Source organism: Protobothrops mucrosquamatus, unplaced genomic scaffold, assembly GCF_001527695.2.
Source record: "Protobothrops mucrosquamatus isolate PMUCROS unplaced genomic scaffold, P.Mucros_1.0 scaffold2494, whole genome shotgun sequence".
Classification (NCBI taxonomy): Eukaryota; Metazoa; Chordata; class Lepidosauria; order Squamata; family Viperidae; genus Protobothrops; species Protobothrops mucrosquamatus.
This window is the reverse complement of record NW_015388560.1, coordinates 17,959-38,007: the sequence shown is the minus strand read 5'-3', so window position 1 is coordinate 38,007 and position 20,049 is coordinate 17,959. Positions and strand designations below refer to the sequence as shown.

Here is a 20,049-nt window from a genome sequence, read left to right as displayed (position 1 = left end):
ATATTTTCCTCTTTGTGAATACAGTTGGTTATTTGCCAATAACAAAATAATTAAATACAGAATATTGAATGCATCCTCTGTTGAAGGAAAAGTCTTCATCATGGCTCAGTCCAAGCCTGGAATAAACAACATGGTGACTGCTTTAGAAAGAAGGTTGCAGTTTATTGAAGAGGAGAGCCAGACAGAAAGATGGCTCTGGAAGAGAAAGCACATGTAGGGAGTGGGTTTTTATACCCTCTGGAGCCTTTTGTTTGGAGTTGTTCCTGTGGCATGAACTTTGACCTGAGTCTGAGTGTGCCTTTCTGGTATTCTGATGGTGGTGGGTTAATCCTATTATGTCCCAAGGGTCATATCCTGCTTCCCTGGGGCTGGGGCTGATGACTCTTAGATTTTTGGTGTTGATTCTAGGGATCTTTCTTCCTAATCCCAGTTTCCTGATTCCAGTCTTTCTGACAAGATTATCATCTGCATTTCTACAGAGCTGGTTTCTGCTTGGGGGAGGGAAACCTGGGGCTATTAAGAAAAACTGGGCATGCTTTTCTGCCTTTTTAAGATCCTTTGAGGAAATATATTTTTCTGCCCTTTTAATATTTCCTTCTCTGGGGGACTGACTTCCCACACCTCTGTATACATTCAGAAGGTCCACTTCCAACCTGTGTCTAAAAACCACTTTCTCCAACTCAAGGATTTGCAATCTACTTTAAAGAAATATACAAAAATTAACAGAAAAGTTCAGGTTAAAAATTGTCAGGAAAAATTATTTGACTTTGTTGTCATTAATCCCACATTTTTGGGAACCTGAGAAGAAAAGAAGAAAAATTTCCTACAATATTTTCTCCATTAGCTCTTTGGTTTTGCCACGTTTTTGAGTCATCACTATATCTTTGTTGAAGAAATCAAATGTTGGCTAAGGATTTATTTGTTTTAGGGTGCTGGTAAATCTTTTGGTCTTTAGCAGAACTGCAAATCCAGACTGTGAGGGAAGCCTAATGCATTCTTTTTTTGTTGCAATGGGTATTTTTTACATTTCTGGAATGCAATTAGACTCCACTTCTGTTTTTTCATGGAAGGCTCTAAAATATCTTCTTTCTTTTGACCATCACTCTATGAAAGCCATTGACATTTGTCTTCTCTCTCCTTCTCCTCAGCTGTGTTTCGGATGATTCGATAAAGCAATATACATCAAAGGATCACCTGGCTAAACACTTTCAGGTCCCAGTGTTCAAATTTGTGGGTAAAGACAACAAGGTGAGCAAAAATTCAAATTCCCGAATTTAAGAAGAGCTGACAAATTCAGAGGTCTATTGAAATGGATTAGCAGAAGATCCAGATGCCACCAAGATCTTCTCTCACTTTTGATAGATTTGACTAGGAGAGAATGAAAATGAATATTATTGGTAAATGGGGGTTTAAGTTAATTAAAAAGTGATTGAGAGGCAAAACCAAATTGGTGAAAGCCAATATTAATACTGTAAAAGGTTTGCAAAATGTTTTCAAGCCTTGCCTAGCTGTGATGTTTTCTTCTTTTAATTCTCAAACCTACCATATTCTCTTTCTCCTGAGTTGTATCTTAGACGAAATGGACTGTCTGAGATTAGTTGCTAAACACCACCCGTTGCACCAAATAGATGAGTTCACAGCTTGGTTCCCTTGGAAATTTTGTATTATTATTTTAGAATGGGCGATATTAAAACTCTCTGTTCTGAAATGAGAACTTCTCATGTGCAAGCACTTCTTAACAATTCAGTCTTTGCAAGATAAATAAATATAAGTGGATTCTTCCTAAGAATCAATTCAACACTACCCATTTTATGACACTAACCAAAACATTCAACAAGGAGTTTCGGATCCAACCAAAACTGCTGGTAGTCCAGCAATTTCAAAATTTCAAGGAAAGAATGACAAGGAAACCAGCTTTTATTCTACAGCATAGAGGTATCATCAGTTTTTCTTGAAAAAAAAGTTAACACCATTATTCCTTTTAAGTTTTTGCTCAGGAATAAAATATTACTGTTATTTAAAATGATATATAAAATCTGGCTGCTTTTAAACATCTCCAACCATTCTGACTCATTCTCTGAAGCGCACATCTAGTGTTGGACAGATCCATTTAATTTGCCTTTGCAAATGTATCTGTTTGAGGTAAGGGCTACAGCTGGATGAAAGTAAGCCTGGACTTTTATTTGGATATTCGAGCTGGAGGCTGACATAGTGTCTGTTCCATATTATGGGATGGCTGAAGGTTCAGTGCAAATAAATTTTCACCAGGCTAATGTTACTTCTACTATTTTATTTCTGTCTTCACCTCCTGAATGAGAGAAGTTTCAAAATATTGTACCAAGAACTGCAGCTAAGGCAAAATGAACACATGTCTTTATCTCTTAGACTGCCAATCTCCAGACATGGGGGTCTGCTTCTTTCATAGTCAGAAGCTTAGATATTCTTTGTGTTTGAGAAGCAAAGCAATATGAAATAGCATTTTTTTCTGAGTCAGTGGTTCTCCTTCCTCTAGATCAGGGGTAGGCAACCTTGGCTCTTTTATGACTTGTGGACTTCAACTCCCAGAATTTCTGAGCCAGCCTTGCTGAGGGGAAAGAGAGAGGTTTCCAAAATGAGCCATGCTGGCTCAGGAATTCTGGGAGTTGAAGTCCATGAGTCATAAAAGAGCCAAGGTTGCCTACCCCTGCCCTAGATAATGTATGTATGTATGTATGTATGCATACATATAGGAAGGTATATATATGTAGACATAAATATGTTTTTTTTCCATTTAGGAAGTGTTCCTACATTGTCGTATTCTTGTATGTGGAGTAACAGATGAAAGATCTCGCTGTGCACAGGGTTGTCACAGACGGATGCGCAGAAGAGTTAAACCACAAGAGGAAGGGCATCACATCACACACCATATCCTGACAAGTGGCCCAATTAAAATTGATGTGCAGGAATAGATGTATGAATATATATACACAGATGAAAGTGTACAGCCCATTTATTTCAGAAGCATATGCCCCCCTTGTGTTCAAATTAGATGTAATCTTACATCTCAGTTCTGTTGCATGTGGCAGGGACATTGCATGGGAAATTTGATTTTACAGGGTCAAAGCAGGGTCCTCTTCAATTAGATATGATTTATTCAAAGCATAGTCAAAAATGCAGGGCCATCCATGGCTCAAACAAGTGTCAAGTTGAAGCTACAGCTGTTACAATTGAAGCCTTGCCTCTTTTTTGTATGCATCTAAACAAGTCTTCATATGTGTCAAAATTTTGAGTTTCTGTAAAGCAGTACTGACATTGGGATAACAGTTGGGACTGGTGGTAATGTATCAACATATTAAATTGTCATGCTTAATTGTGTGTGTGTGTGTGTGTGTGTGTGTGCATGTTTTGGAAAGTTTACATGCTCATAGGCTTAATTATGGTTTCACGGATCTAGGGTCTTTCCCTACTGATCTGAAATAGGCACTGCCGTTCTGCACCCTCACAATACTTTAAAGCTGCTGGCAGTCTTTTCTTTCTCAATCAATTAATTTCAGAAGTTAATTGGCTACTAATCTAAAGGAAACACAACAAAGGCATATTTGTTGCATATTTTCTTAGTTCCTATTTGGAATCTTCCTCAGCTTCCCCATTCCCAAGAGCTTCCCTCCCCTCCTGAAATGAACATATTGTAATAATTTACACTATCGCTCCACTACTTTCAGGCTGTTTTGAGAGATGTTTTCTCTGTGCCCCTGTAGAATGATCACTTTCTTTTGAAGAAAAAAAAACAGAAAACCCCCATGAAAAGCAAATGCAACATGAAAATAAGAAAGAAGGGGAAGGGTACCAGTTAATATGGAACCAATAAAGGAGAATATTTGTAGCTCATGGCTGAAATGAAGGGTCTTTGGTGCTCTCTGAGCTTGGTTGTTTTCTTGCAGATGTTTTATTACCCAAACTAAGTAACATCATTAGTGCTGGTAGGGAGTGGGGTTTGCTCTCAAATTATATTTTAATCCTAACAACAGAAGTAAACAATACCCCAATTAAGGAACTGACAAACAAGCTAACAGTAAACAGGCCAACCAAAGAATATCTAAAACCACACCCACCAACACTGACAGGGTAAGCCACTAGAATATAAATTGAGAGCAAACTCCACTCCTTACTAGCACTGATGATGTTACATAGTTTGGGTAATGAAATGTCTGCAAGAAACCAACCAAGCTCAGAGAGCTAAGGACCCCTCACCATTAAGGACTCGCATTGGCCAGTTGCAGGAAGAGGAAAGGAACAATTCTTGGAAAGTGATGGGGCAAAAATGTTAGTGATGATTGGGTAGACAGCATTGTGGTAGTGTGGAAAGAGCACTAGCCATTCTAATACTTTCTTAGCAGTTCTGCAGGTGTTGAGAACGTTCTCCATGATAACTAAGAAAACCTTGCAAATTGGAAGGAAAAGAATAATAATTTGTAAGTCATACAAGGATTGAAAACGTTCCTGTTCTCAGATTAATGCACACATTCATAACGTTTTCAGCCTGCTCAAACTCAGGCTATAAAACCTGGCTGTGCAACCATAGAAATTGATAGGCTCAAGTCTGAATTATTCAACTTCCTGAAGAGAAAACCGTGACATTTAAATACACATTTTTTCCAGAAAATTTATACATCACACTATTACAGACTTTGAAAATGTTCTGCAACTACTGCATACCTTACTATTATCTCTTTCTTACCACTCTCCCCTTTTTTTTCCTTTATGGAATTATCGGGAATTTTTTTCCCAACAACTTGATTTATGATAGCTCTCTATGCTGTTTAAGAAACTGTGCATCAGTTAATATTGTCTGCAATTCTCCCACCCATCCAAAGTAAGTTTTCCAATCTATTTTGAAAAAAAACACCACATTAATATTTACACAACTGAAAATGACATGTTTTAACTTGCTAAATGTGCTTTTAAAAACCTACTCTCAGAGGTGAGAGTAGTTTTCATGCAAATATTCTTTTTCCTCTTGATTCGAAAAGCTTCTTGGTTTTTTTTCATTAGGATAATATGATACGGTTGTGTATGCTGTTGTGTGTAGGTAGTCCTCAACTTACACTTTGTTTAGTGACTATTTGAAGTTACAGCACTGAAAAAAGTGACTTATGACCGTTGTTCACACTTATGACTGTTGCAGCATCCCCATGGTCACGTGATCAAACTCAGATGCTTTGCAATTGACTCATATTTATGACAGTTGCAGTGTCCTGGGGTTGTGTGACCACCTTTTGCAACCTTCTGACAAGCAAAATCTGGAGAAGCCAAGTTCACTTAACAACCGTGTTATTAACTTAACAACCACAGTGATTTTACTTAACAATTATGGCAAGAAAGGTCACAAAATGGGGCAAAATTCACTTAAGATATGTCTCACTTAGCAACAAAAAGTTTGGGCTCAATTGTGGTCATAAGTCGAGGTCTACCTGTATTGTGATAATAACAATTTGGGGGAAACCAATGAAACATTCCTTATAAACAGCATGTCTTTCACAGGATCATAAGAAAAGGGGAAAGGGAAAGTTTTCTCTCTGGGGGATTGTGAAAAAGAACCAATCCATCTGATGTAAAAAGTTGGCCAATGCAACCCAATTACTGTAGTACAATAAAGCAGTTCCAAATACTTCAATCTCAGTCAGAAGGAGATTTAATTCCTTTACCCTGTGTTCAGAGAAAAAAAAATCAGTTCTCTTTCTTTAGCGAGCAATGGACAATCTATCAGAATGGTTCAATTTTAAAGAGGAGGGTATGGAAAAAGAATCAGGACAGCCCAAGAATTTTACGTGTATGAAATATATAGAGTTGTGTCACTTGAAGTTGTAGAATAGTAGTAACTCTATGTAGTTAGAAGTAAATTCCTTGCAATCCTTGATATTATTTTAAACTGTATATGTCAGTGATGGCGAACCTTTTAAAGACCGAGTGCCCAAACTGCAACCCAAAACCCACTTATTTTTTGCCGGGTGTCCACTAGGTGGCCGTGGCTGTGGTGGTCATGGCAGACTGGGTGGGTGTGGCCAAGGTGGGCATGGTCACTTTGATGTTGCTTGTGGGGAGGGACACCTCTGGGGACTGGGCAGGGTTGGAGGAGATCCGGGGGGTCTCTGGCAGATGAGGCGGTGGGCAGGAGGCTCGTCCTGCGAGGTGAGGCGAGGCAAGGGGAGGCAGGGCGGGGGTGCCATTGTCACAGGGCAAGGTGAGGCAGGGGCTGGGGTGGCTGCTGCCTGACACATCGGCACCCACACACAGAGGCCAGCGAGCGCATGGGGGCCGACAGTTTCCGTCAGCAGTCACAGCCTGCTGGCCCCTCAACCGGTGCACTCTGGGGCTCTGCAGCCCACCAGCAGCAGTTCAGAGAAGCCGATAGCTGTGGAGGCGATGCAGTGGGTCGTGCCCGGGAAAAGGAGAGCATGCGAGGCCAGGAGGGATGGGATGGAGGGGAGGGAAACCAGCCGTGCTGGGATGCCTCTGGCCACGTGGGACCTCGGTGAGTTAAGGGGCACCTGGTTGAAGAGGGACGGTTGCCATCTCTGGGGCATGGTGCGCGTGCCCACAGAGAGAGCTCTGAGTGCCGCCTCTGGCACGCGTGCCATAGGTTCGCCACCACTGGTATATGTTATTTAATAAAAGTTTGAAATGCTCTGCATTTTATACTGTTCTTATCTATCTATTCATACCTTTTTCTTATTATGAGATGATCCATAATTTTCCTCTTAAATGGAACAATGATTTAGTGAAATAAAACGAGTATTATACAATGACTTCATACTCTGATCTTGGCGTTTGTCTCTCTCTTGTCTTCAAGCAGATGCCCACAACTCTTGTTTTTGTGTCAAACTGAGATCTGCAGTTGGTAATCTAGTCAATATTGACGGACTTCTTTTTACAGCAATGTAAGATTTCTATGGCTTTGTATCCCTTGAAAAGCAAAAGCAACAGCATCTGAGGAAAGCCTTGGGCTTAGCATACACATATGGACTGCAAAGGTGTATACTGTCAGTGTCATCTTGCAGCCTCTAGATCTTCTTTGATGCATGGATTGCTCATGTGTATCTTAGCTGCTCTTCACATATGACAAATCATCTCTAAGTCAAGCAGATGCTCTGGGAAGTGGATAGAAGCAATTGGATAGAACAAATGAGGGTATCGGACCAAGCAATTCCATTGCTTTTTGGAATTTCTTTCTCAATCGTGCTCACTTGACAATTAATGCATGGGTGGTCATAAGAAGCTGATTCCCAAGCCCCAAAGTTAAGAAACTTGTGCTTGTTCCAGAAGATAGAAGACCAAGCCACTTGTAAACAAAGGATACCAGAAGCCAACATTATCTCACACTACCAAACAGCTTGATGATCATTTCACAATTCATCTCGTTCTTCTTCATTACAGATGCAGGCACTTCTTTGGCTGTTCATGAAGGGACGGCAACCCAAGGTCCTGACTGTTTGGAATATCGTATCGGCTATTGATTCACATGCTGTAGCAAAAGAGAAAGAGATCAAATCAGTCACCTCTTTCTTTTATAAGCCTACTGGGATTTCTTTTCCTTAGACCATAGGAAAGTGATCAAGATCTGAGTCAACCTCCAGAACTGTGCCTAAAGTTTCTATGCCAACACAGCAAACAGAGCCCAAAAGCAACAGTTTTCTTGTTTTATGTAAGCTTCCAAAAATGGATCCAATATTATGAATATTGGTCTCTTGCTTGAGCAGGGGGTTGGACTAGAAGACCTCCAAGGTCCCTTCCACCTCTATTCTGATTGATTTTGATTTTTTTTTATTTTGAAAAGGTGCAGTACTCACTTTAGGAATATTTGCTATAATAGTGTTATATATACAGCACTGACAGAAACATGAGGTAAAGATACCTCATTTTTATTACATTAAGCCTTTAGTATCAAGAAATCATAAGCTGCTCAGTGCTACATTTCTCATCAAATATGCATGGTTCTTATCATCATGGAAGGGCATTTCTTCTTGAGCCTCAAAATACCTTTATCTCTAAAGGGATTGCCATCTTTCTGTTTGGTCCTAAGGGGTGCGTGAGCTGGACCTCAGGCTGTATTCCAGGTTTAGCAGCACTAGTGCATCTTTGCCACTCAGCCAAAGTCCATTCCTGGTAGTTCTTTGGTCCCTCATATACATTGGAAATAGTCCAGTTTCTCCTTTCTCTGGCACTTTTGAGATAACTTGGACAATAAATTCTTTCCCATCAGCAGGAGAAGTCAATAAGCTGCAAAACGCTGTTATATTTATTGTTCCCTTCAATTTGGCATGATATGCTAAAAATATAGTAAAGATTGCCATTTTAAAAATAAAAGCTCTTATTTTCTGGACATGTGAAAGTGAATGAGCTATGAGAAACATAGCAAGGAGGAAAATGGTTTTAATAATTTTTTTCCTGTGCCATTTTCCTATTTAAAAATCCCTCCTTCCCCTGTTGCTACATTATCACCTTGTGGCTAACTTTAGGGTCTCCTTTATCCAGTTAAGACAGAAGTTTTAATAAGTTTGCCTAAAATGCTCTTTCACATGGCTATGCTTTTGCTCAGAAGCACTTTGGAGATCACCAATACCATCAAGACTATCAAGCTGACAGGGCAAACCACTGTATATAAACAAAGAGCAAACCCCCATCTCTTCTAGCACTTAACATGTTTCCAAGTTGGGTAATGAAACATCTGCAAGAAAACAACCAAGGACCCCACACCTTGGAGATCATTTCTGTCCAATTCATCCAACATGAAAGGCTACAAACAAGAGGTGCTCAATGCCATTCAGAAAAAAAGGAAAGAGAACAAGAGGAAAAGACAGTAGAAGTATCTATGGAGACTGCGGGGAGAGCAGTCTCTCTGAACGTCTGCTAGCGCTGCGATCTGGAACCGGAAGCCCTCCAGTCTCTTCTTAAAAACAGTGTTGGAGCATTCACAGCTTCTGGAGGCAGGTTGTTCCACTGATTAATTGTTCTGTCAGGAAATTTCTCCTTAGTTCTAGGTGGCTTCTAGGTGGCTTCTCTCTTTGGTTAGTTTTTATCTGTTTGCTTCTTGTCCTGACTTCAGGTGCTTTGGAGAATAGTTTGACTCCCTCTTCTATGTGGCAGCCCCTGAGATACTGGAACACTGCTATCATGTCACCCCACTCTTTATTAAACTAGATATACCCAATTCCAGCAACTGTTCATTATATGTTTTAGCCTCTAGTCCCCTAATCATCTTTGTTGCTCTTCTCTGTACTCTTTCTAGAGCCTCTGTTATTGTACTTGTGAACTTAAGTGCATGTTAGAACACAGAACACAGAATCATAAGGTGGAAGGGAACTTGGTGGTCTTCTTATCCAACCCCCTGCTCAAGGCAAGAGCTCCTATATTATCCCAATTCAATGGTTGTCCAGTCTATTTTTGAAAACTTCCAGTGTTGGAGCACCGACAATTCCGGGAGGCAAGCTATTCCATTGATTGTTCTCACTGCAGAAAATTTCTCCTTATTTCTAGGTTGGATCTTTCTTTAACAAGTTTCCACCTGTAGGAAGTCAACCCCCCCCCCCCCGAGAATGAAATATTTTGGGGATATTAAAAGAGGCAGGATAGAATATTTCCCCTGAAGGAAAAATGGAGAAAAAATCTTAGGCAGAAACAGCCCCAGTCTCCCTTTCCTCAGGCAGAAACCTGAGGAGGCCAACCTTTAGAAATGGAGATTTGGTAATCCATTCAGAAACACTGGGGCACAATAAATAGCTGGTGGGATTAAGAATTTACTTTCTCCCACCCAGCTCCAAGGACAATGGGAGTCAGGCAACAATAATTAGAAAAGGGCACACTCAAGCACAGGTCAAAGTACATTTCACAACAGGCATCTCAAACACAAACCCCGAAAGAAGGTATAAAAACCCACCCACTCTCAACTCCATTTATCAGCTGTCCCAGAACTGCATGGTGTTGCTGGTTCTGCTCATCAATAAACAGGAACCTTCTTTCTTAAGCAGCCTCCATTTTATTCCTCGCTTGGAACTGAACCTGATTTTTCTTTCAACACACCGATTACTTCTTGTCCTGTCTTTTGGTGCTTTGAAGAATAAATCTATCTTTGTAACAGCCTCTTAAATACTGGAAGACAGTTATCATGTCCTTCCAATCCTTCTCTTCGATAAACTAGACTTACCTCCCTCCCTCCCTCCATCATATGATTTAGACTCCAGGCCCTTTATCATCTTTGTTGCTCTTCTTTGCACACTTTCTAGGGTCTCAGCATCTTTATTGTGGCCATCATTAATATGAAACTAAAACATACAAAGAACAGTTGCAGGATTGGGGTATGGCTAGTCTAGAAAAAAGAAGGACTAGCGATGACATGATAGCAGTATTCCAAAATTTGAGAGGCCGCCACAAAGAAGAGGGGATCAACTTATTTTCCAAAGCAACAGAGAGCAGGACAAGAAAGAATGGATGGAAACTAATCAAGGAGAGAAGCAATATGGAATTAAGGAGAAACTTCTTTACAGTGAGAATAATTAATCAGTGCAACAGCTTGCCTTCAGAAGTTGTGGGTGCTTCAACACTGGAGGTTTTTAAGAAGAGACTGGACAGCCACTTGTCTGAAATGGTATGGGGTCTCCTGTTTGAGCAGGGGGTTGGACTAGAAGACCTCCAAGGTACCTTTCAGTTCTATTCTGACTGACTGGATGCAGTATTCCAAGTGTGGCCTCATTAGTATGGTATAGAGCAGTATTATCACTTCTCATGATCTTAACACTATCCTTCTGTTGACACAGCCCAGGACTGCATTGGCTTTTTTTGGCAACTGCAAGACATTGCTGGCTCGTATTCAAAAGGTGGTCCTCTAGGACATCTAGATCTCTCTGTGTAAGAAGATTTGCAAACTTTCCTTATAGTGTCTGAAGTAAGGAGCTGGAGACAAGAGTACTGGGATAATGGAGACTCAGTGTCTGTAAACATTTCTGACCTGTAGGAACACCGTGGGACTTTCAAGCTCATGAAGAATCCCTGTTCAGAAGTGCCCTAAGTCTTGATGAAAAACAACTATTTCCCCCACTGTGGTTTCTTCTTCTTGGCTTCTGAAATGATTTATGAAAAATAGTTTCTTCTTTTCAGCAGAGTTTCTTACCTCTTGGCGTTCTAGCCAATATTTATAACTTTATTCACCTTTATTAACTAGTAGAATTAAACTGGAAAAGATTTTTGGCAACGTGATTTAAAATATATAGCTTTATAAATATGCATGAGACATTTGCTATAAGAAAGAGAGAACATCTTCTTCCAGATAAATACTTAAAGGAGGATTGAAAAGAGAGAAGAGAGAAATTCAAGGAAAATAAATACAGAAATCAAGGATCGAGTATTTAAAAGGGTGCCTGGATCTGTGAGACCACAGAAAATGATATAAATGGGAAAAAGTGCTTCATAATTAAAATATGGGTTTCATTATTTCTTTCAACTAAATTAATTCAGAAGGCAGACTGTAGCAAAGGTTTGGAATCTAGAAGCCTAATATTTTCAGAGCTAGCTGTAATATGCTTGGGTATCATAATTTTTAAAAGAAGTGTATATGAATTCAGAAATACAAATGAGATTTTCTGTTCTAATTAGTATGATTCAGCATTTTGGGGGATTTTATTCAGGCTAACTGAAGAATAATTTTAGCTAATATGAGATAGAGTTTATTAGCTCACCCAATCATTTTTTTTTCAACAAGCTGTGCATTTATTATTTGTAGCTTTGTTATTGTTCTACATATTTCATTAATGCTGTTTATTATGAATTAATTATGTTGTTTTCATTAATTAAAGCATATACATAACTCACAGAGTTCTTTCACCTTTTTCTATAAACTGTTAGATTTAATGATATTTATATGTAAATTGGAGCAGATTTAATGATAACACTATATTTAACATAATTATAATTAATAATTCAATAAATATTGAATAATAGAGAAATACAACAGCAAGCAAACATTCTCAGAACAAAATAACCTAGTAGTGCCTCCAATATGATATTTATGAAAAATGGATTATACTATTAAATTCACAATTCATCACAATGGTCTTAAAACATTATTTTCCATCATCCTTCTTTCCTTCCATTTTTCCCTTAGAAGAGTAGATCAGTCAAACTGTCCGTCATGTAATTGCTTGTTTTTTGTGTGATAGAAAAGGACTGAGGCTGTGATGGGATGCTCTTTAGACAGGATAAGGTCAAAGATCCCCTTAACAGATTGGAGGAAGATGTGTTTTGATCATAGCCAAAATTAAATGTTGCCCCTGTCTTATATACAGTAGGAGCTGTAGTGGGGCAGTGGTTAGAATGCAGTACTGCAGGCTGACTCTGCTCACAACCAGGAGTTCGATTCTGACTGACTCAAGGTTGACTTAGCCTTCCATCCTTCCAATGTCTGTAAAATGAGGACCCAGATTGTTCGGGACAATATGCTGATTCTGTAAACTGCTTGGAGAGTGCTGAATCTAAGTGCTATTGCTATATGATAATCTCTAATATTAGCCTGCTGGAAAAGTCACTCACCCCTAAAAGAGAAATGAGTAAACGGCTTCTCACGCTTCTAAGTGCAGGAAGAAATTTTGCTAGAAATTAAGTAGGAGGAAATAGGATAGCAAATGGTTTGTATACATAAGATTGTAGGCTCAGTTCTACAATCAAAAAGAGCTAAGATAGATGCTTCTCTGGACATCTAGAAGATAATGCCAGTGAATGTATTGTATCTAAACCTGAGCAAGGACAACTAAAAGTCTAATCTTGTGTATTAAGGTAAATTCCTAGAGTAGCCTCATGCAGAACTGGGCTACATACCCAGAACTAGAGGACAATATCCTAATCCCAAACTTCATGGAAATCAAATTAGACTTCACCCCCATTTACAGATATATAAATAATTACTGAATTCAAACCCGGCAACCAAGAAGTAGTAAATCTACACATTTTATCACCCTAATGAAGCCAATGAATTAGTAAGTCGCTTTTTTTGAGACTGTCCCCTACATCAGTAGCTCTGAAGTATGAACTTCCTAATTTATCTTGTTACATCCAAAAACTAAATTAGCAACCCCTCTTCCATCTAATTGCTTCTGATTGAACCAAAGAGAACTTAATGGTGCATGGGAATGAAATGCTATTTTCTGCCTGAATGAGCTTTTTCAAAATATTTTGTTCAGTGTTCCACGCCTTTTTTAAATCACAAATATATTTTAATAAACTTCTGCATCTTTCAATGTAATAGCCTTCCTTCCTTCCTTCCTTCCTCCCTCCCTCCCTTCCTTCCACTGGCTGGCTTTAGAGCAGCGCCCCCCAACCTTTTGGGCACCAGGGACCGGTTCCGTGGAGAGAGGTTTTCCCACAGCCCAGAAGGGGCGTGATTTCGCATGTTGCCTACATCCTGTGGATGGGGCGTTGCTTGTTTGCGCGGACCGGTTTCTCGCATGCCATGGACCGGTGCCGGTCGACGGACCCCTGCTTTAGAGGAAGTTTTGTTTTTAGTTATTCAGATGGAGGTACAGCCATTTGTTGAGCGGCTGTTCAAAATTACAACACCACTGAAAAATGTGACTTATGAGCAATTCTCACACTGATGACCATCGCAGCATCCCCATGGGCACATGGACAAAATTCAGGTGCTTGGCAACCAGCATATATTTATGATGGTTGCAGTGTCCCAAGGTCATGTGATCACCATTTGAACACTTCCCAGCTGGCTTATGACAACAAAGTCACTGGGGGAAGTGGGATTCGCTTAACAACCATGTGGTTCACTTAACAACTTCAGTGACCCGCTTAACAGACGTGGCAAAAAGTCATAACATTGAATGTGATTCACTTAACAGCCACCTTGCTTAGCAACAGAAATTCTGGTCCTCATTGGGGTCATGAGTCAAGGACTACTTGCATAACCTGCAGACATTCTTGGGCTTCAGCTCCAGAGTGGGAGTTAAGTCCTAATACGTGAAGAACCACACTTTCTCTATTGGTCCTTTCAGGAACACAAGCACTGCAATAAAAAAATGTTGAGTCACCTTGGTAACATCCATCTGAAATTACTTTGCTTCCCTTCCTACTTAATTATATCCTATAAATCTCATAGGAAAAAAATGCACTTTTTGGGTCTGGAGCATGCAGCTTGGTATGCTTTTTAATTATTTCAGGATGAGTATAATAAGTCTGGTCTAGCCTTCTTTGTCCATCGGTGCGATAATTTTAAAAAAACATTCAGATAATCTCAACACAGGAAGTCCTCGACGTACGACCACAACTGAGCCCAAAATTTCTGTTGCTAAATGAGACATTTGTTAAGTGAATTTTGCCCCATTTTACAACCTTTCTTGCCACAGTGGTTAAGTGACTCACTTCAATAGTTAAGTTAGTAACATGGTTGTTAAGTGAATCTGGTTTCCCCATTGACTTTGCTTGTCAGAAAGTTGAAAAAGAGGATACCATGACCCTAGGACGCCGCAACTGTCATAGATATGAGTCAGTTGCCGAGCATCTGAATTTTAATCACGTGACCACAAGGAGGCTGCAACGGATGTGAGAGGGAAAACAATCATAAGCCCCTTTTTTCAGTGCTGTTGTAACTTTGAACGGTCACTGAATGAACTGTTGTCGAGGACCAGCTGTATTTGGTTTTTGAGCTCACTCACAAGCGCCTGAGTCCAGGTCACTAGATGGTCCCTGTCCCTACTGGCAGCTCAGAATCTGGTGTGGCAGTGCAGCCATGTGTTTATGTGTTTAACATCTTCCCCAACAGGAAACTTACCTTCTACCTTGGAAACAAAACCAAAGCTACGTTTAAGGTCAGAGCAGATGGACTGCATGCACCAACGAAACTTGGCATCGCAGCGATATTTATTAGACCCACAGGTATCATAACATACATCCAGCTGGTTGCAGCATTTAGTCATGGCTGGGATGCCCATATCAAGCTGTAAAAAGAATGCCAAGAGACAACAAAATTATTCTGGGGGTGGAAATGATTTTCCCCTCCTTCCATATTTCTCCTTTCAAAAAAGCTCCTCATGCCTCGTCACACAATGAATATTTTAACAAGTGAAAGTGCTATATATTTGACTGTCCTGCCCAGCAGGAGGACTGCAGTGAAACGTGAGATTAGGCAAATTGATCTATTTATTTTGGGAATAAATAGGAACCAGGAGAGGATCTCCTTTAGCTGTATCTGCCTATGGCTTTTAACTGCTTTACAGAGTGACAAGATATTGTTCAACGTCCAAGGATGCATTCAGCCAACCTGAATATGTCAACAAAGCGGCAACTGTCCCAAACTTTCTTGGAGATTTACCAGGAAATTTTATAGTTGCAGAGCAAGACTTTGCTTCTGTTGCATCAGGTTGAAAGTACCAGCAATCAGTGAACAGCGAGCCTGGAGCTTGTGCACTTTAATATGCCGTCCAGGGTGAACTTATGCAAAGAAAATATGGAATATGAAAAATGCAAGTTTTATTCAGCAAACACAGATCATTCTTGCAACAAAGAATTCTGTGATTAGGGGACTGGAGGCTAAAACATATAAGGAACAGTTGCTGGAATTGGGTATGTCTAGTTTAATGAAAAAGAAGGACTGGGGGTGACATGATAGCAGCATTCCAATATCTCAGGGGCTGCCACAAAGAAGAAGAAATCAAGCTATTCTCCAAAGCATGAAAAGGCAACACAAGAATCAATGAATGGAAACTAACCAAGGAGAGAAGCAACCTAAAATAAGGAGAAATTTCCTGACAGTTAGAACAATTAATCAGTGGAACAACCTGCCTCCAGAAGTTGTGAATGCTCCAACACTGGAATTTTTTAAGAGACTGGACAGCCATTTGTCTGAAATGGTATAGGGTTTCCTGCCTGAGCAGGGGATTGGACTAGAAGATCTCCAAGATCCCTTCCAACTCTTTTATTCTGAATTCTGTAATGTGGGAATTTCACTGCTAGAAAATTGTTCATCTGCTAGGAAATATCAGATGCTGGCTTAATTCTTAAGTCATGGCACCAGCTGAGGTGAGATTAATGGACTTTAATCTGAATCAGATATAAGTATTTGAGCAATCTTCTTATTGCTAATATTCATGTTACAGTACTCTGGCCCTTTAATTATTAAGACAGTTTTCTAGCCAGCATCCATTTCCAAATCTTCCATTTGTAGAAGATATATTTAACACTACAGCTGTTCCTAACAGTTGGGGATTAAATATTCTGTGCCCAACCAATCAAAGAGTGAATTCTATGGGCAGTGGTCAGACAAAAACAAATTTGTTTTGTCTGCCATAAGCAGCTGGCCATCCCCTTTGGCACGTATAGGAAAATAGCTTGCATAACATGGGGTAAGTGACTGTCTAGGCCAACTTTGAATAGAAATAGGTGAGCAATTGCAGCTATTTGTAACAAAGTCAAACGCTTCTTTCTTCCTGGATGTTTTGATCAATTAATTATTTCATTATTTCATCATGGAAATGGGTTGTTAGTACATACACTTTCTGGTACCTTGAGACCCAGGAAATAGGAGCTACAGCCATTGGGTTCTGGAGATTTATAATTTGGTCTAGGCAATGGTGCTTTCCCTGGGGAAAAAAAAGCAAAGAAAAGTACTTTGTGGCAGCCTTGAAAAGAATTATACAGTAAAACATAAAGTCCTGTACGTGCACCTGATGTACTTCAGAGGTTGAATTCCAATTATCATCAGGCCTAGTCAGCATGGCCAGTGATTAGCATGATAAAGTCTAGCAGCAGCTCAAAAGCTAGAAATTGCATTTCTGTCTTTTACAATGTTGTTGGAAAATAGGAAAGGCAAAGCTAGGGTTTGCCAAAGACAAGGTCATAAATTTAATTAGGAATCCTTGAAACATAAACCAATAGGCATACAGAAGATCAGAAACTTTACGTAGGTTAACTCTTCTAACTATAGCTGTATTTCTATTCTGGACATTTAAGTTTTGAATTGCTCATTCTCCTTCTGAAATATAAAAGCAGACTTTGAAAGGGATTCCTTTTGTCTCGGACTTTTAGCCCACTAGTTGTTGCCACTGCAAACAAAAGAACTTTTGGATGTCAAAATTTATGATCAAATAGATGCCACTTCGTGTTACCATTAAAGTATTGTCAAATTTAACAAATAATATGTTATGCCGGCAATCAAAGACTGCAGTTTTTCTATTCCGTATTTAATATTGCAGTTCATGCCCACATTAGAAACTCAATAGGGTTTTTTTTAATAAACGCCTTGCTTTTATTTATTTATACTGTAATAAGGTAATACAACTCAATTACAGAAAGAGAACATTATATTTTTAGAGATAGCATAAAAGAAGCAGGTTTTAAGGGGAAGGATGTATACATGAGAGTTCAAAAGAGTCAAAATGCCAATAACAACTGCATAAGGGGAGCCCCAGTGGTGGAATTCAGCCGGTTCGCACCACTTCGGCAGAACCGGTAGCTAATTTTTTGTTGCCCAGGCTCAGAATGGACTTCCAGAAGTGGCATCCACACAGAGAACCAGTTGTTCACATATTTGAATCCCACCACTGGGGAGCCCTGTGTGTCAAATGTGCAGTGCATTTGAAAAAATGGGTGGGGCTTCGAATTACAGGTAGTCCTTGACTTATGACAATTGGGACCAGGATGCCCATTGGTAAGCAATATGGTTGTTAAGTGACTTGTGCTGAATTTTAGGACTTTCTTTGCCATTGTTTTGAAGCAAATCACTGCAATTGTTAAGTAACTTACCAGTCATGGCTTCTCCCATGACTTTGCTTGCCAGAAGTCAGCTGGGAAATTTACAAATTGTGATCATATGACCCTGGGACAATGTAACCATTGCAAGTGCATGCCAGTTGCCAAGTGCCCAAATTTATGATCACAGGACTATGGAGATGCTGCAATGATCATAAGCACGAACACCAATCATAGGTCACTTTTTCAATGCCATTGTAACGTCAACAGGTCACTAAATGAATGGTTGTAAGTCAAGGATTACCTGTGTGTGGTTGTGACCATCATTGTGCCCCCCATTTGCAGACACCCTGTTTGAGGGAGTTGACAACCTCAAATAAAGAGGAAAACATAAGCTGCAAGCAAAAATTAACTCTTTTCATTACTTATTAACACAGGTAATAATGTTTAAATGGAGTATAACAACACTATCTGGGCTGGCAAAACAATTCTAAGTCTTAGTACTCAAAAAGACTTGAGAAGATAACTGAAGCTCAGGTTTAATCTGTTCTGGAAAGCAGTGAACAAGCAAGTACCCCATCAAAGAGATAATATTCTTTTAAAAAAAATAAATCTCTTCATCCTAGCCCCTTTGTAGATGGTTTTCCTGATACAGTCCCATCTTGTAGATAGTGAAAAATGTGCTATTTCACATGTTGTCAACATCATTTCAACAGGGAAACCCACTCACACTGCAAAAGACTTCATCTTTGGACAGAGATGATTAGTACTGGAAAAAGAAGATTATCTGTCAAACATTTGCTTAGTGCAAAACAAACCTGAAATTTGCTTTACTGTCTAGTCCAGTGCTCTCTGAAGGTACTGTTAATGACAAGTCCTTTTTATCAATGTTAAAACCATAGATGTGGAATTAGCTTATTTAGAAAACACTCATCTAATCATGGGATGCTTCCATTGTTACATTCAGACTTGATTATTCTACAGAAATGTGCATATTTTAAGAATTATTTTTATCCTTTCATTTCTTCAAAACGTTCTTATGAAAGAAGTAATTGGGGCAGAATACATCACCCAGAATACTTGCAGTAGCTAGAAGCTAAGAATATATTATAGCTATTCCAATAATTTTGTATCAGCTTCTTATTTCAGAAGATCATGGGATTGAATCAGAAATAGTTGGTTCACTCTGCCTCAATGAAGGGGGTGGGGTGGGGTGGTCAGCCTATTCTCCAAAGTACCTGAAGGCAGAACTATTGATGGAAACTAATCAAGGAGAGAACCAACCTACAATTAAGGAGAAATTTCCTGACAGCTAGAACAATTAACCAGTGGAACAGCTTGCCTTCAGAAGTTGTGGGTGCTCCATCACTGGAGGTTTTTAAGAAGAGATTTGATAATCACTTGTCTGAAATGGTATAGGGTCTTCTGCTTGAGCAGGGGGTTGGACTAGAAGACCTCCAAGGTCCCTTCTAACTCTGTTATTCTGTTTGTTTGTAAACAAAGTATGATCTCAACCATTGAATTGTGCCCCCAAACAAATAGACAGATAAATAGACAGAGAGACAGATAGAAAAACAGACAGACATACATACAGACAGACATGGTTTTATGAGCATGACATTTGGTGACTACCTAGTAGCTGTTGAGATGAAAAGCATGGGGACAAACTACTGGTGTGTGAAATGGCTATGCATAGTGCTTACATGACTATACATAGTACATATTGCAACTTGGCAAATGGACATCTGTGTCTGTCCTCTATTGGCATTGCTCAAAAGAATGGGTGGGATGGAGGTTCAAAATACTTGCATTACTTTTTAGTAGCTTACTAGTCCACAGAACTGCCTGCAGTATGAAGACAGGCAGGAAATTGTGTAAATTTTCATTGGTTGCCAAGGAAGATTGACATTTTAAGGACATAATAGGAGCAGGATGACCTCATCCTTTTGTCATGACCTAATAGGTTTGTTCCTTCAATTTTACAGGCATCTGCTCCTACATTTTTAACAGGGGCTCTTTATTTTAAGAGGCAAGAGGCATACTTTACATGGAATCCCCATTTAACCCAGATTTATGACTTAATGTACAGTATATTTGCTTTTTATATATGTCGATGTCATTTTCAATTTATAAATTGCACCCTAGTAGGTGCCTTTAGAAAGCTAAAATGTAATAATCAATTAAAGTTTACCATGACAACCTTTTAAAAAAAATGAACAAAAGCAATGCTGTATAACATTAGAGCATGCAAATCATACAGTAATAATGGTAGAGGTATTTGAGGGATTGTCTCCGCATCCCATCAGATTTGGCGGGAGAGGCATATTTATATAT

The 20,049-nt window shown here is 39.4% G+C and overlaps 2 protein-coding genes across 3 annotated transcripts in view; one reads left to right on the top strand and one right to left on the bottom strand.

Moving 5' to 3' along the window:
• Positions 1-2,948, top strand: part of OIT3 (oncoprotein induced transcript 3) — a 43,789-nt gene extending 40,841 nt beyond the window's left edge. Inside the window, exons 8-9 of the mRNA XM_029285919.1 lie at positions 1,149-1,248; positions 2,775-2,948. Of these exons, the coding sequence (XP_029141752.1) occupies positions 1,149-1,248; positions 2,775-2,948 (274 nt within the window). The remainder of the gene's footprint in view (positions 1-1,148; positions 1,249-2,774) is intronic.
• A 4,434-nt stretch (positions 2,949-7,382) lies between these two features.
• The window catches only part of PLA2G12B (phospholipase A2 group XIIB), a 16,634-nt gene continuing 3,967 nt past the window's right edge, over positions 7,383-20,049 (bottom strand). Inside the window, exons 2-4 of one of the 2 annotated variants that reach the window (XM_029285918.1) lie at positions 16,519-16,607; positions 14,801-14,966; positions 7,383-7,501 (exon numbers count right to left, since the gene is read on the bottom strand). In XM_029285918.1, coding sequence (XP_029141751.1) covers positions 7,383-7,501; positions 14,801-14,966; positions 16,519-16,607 — 374 coding nt within the window. Of the gene's footprint in view, positions 7,502-14,654; positions 14,658-14,800; positions 14,967-16,518; positions 16,608-20,049 lie in introns of both variants that reach the window. The other variant, XM_015825122.1, reaches the window with a different exon arrangement.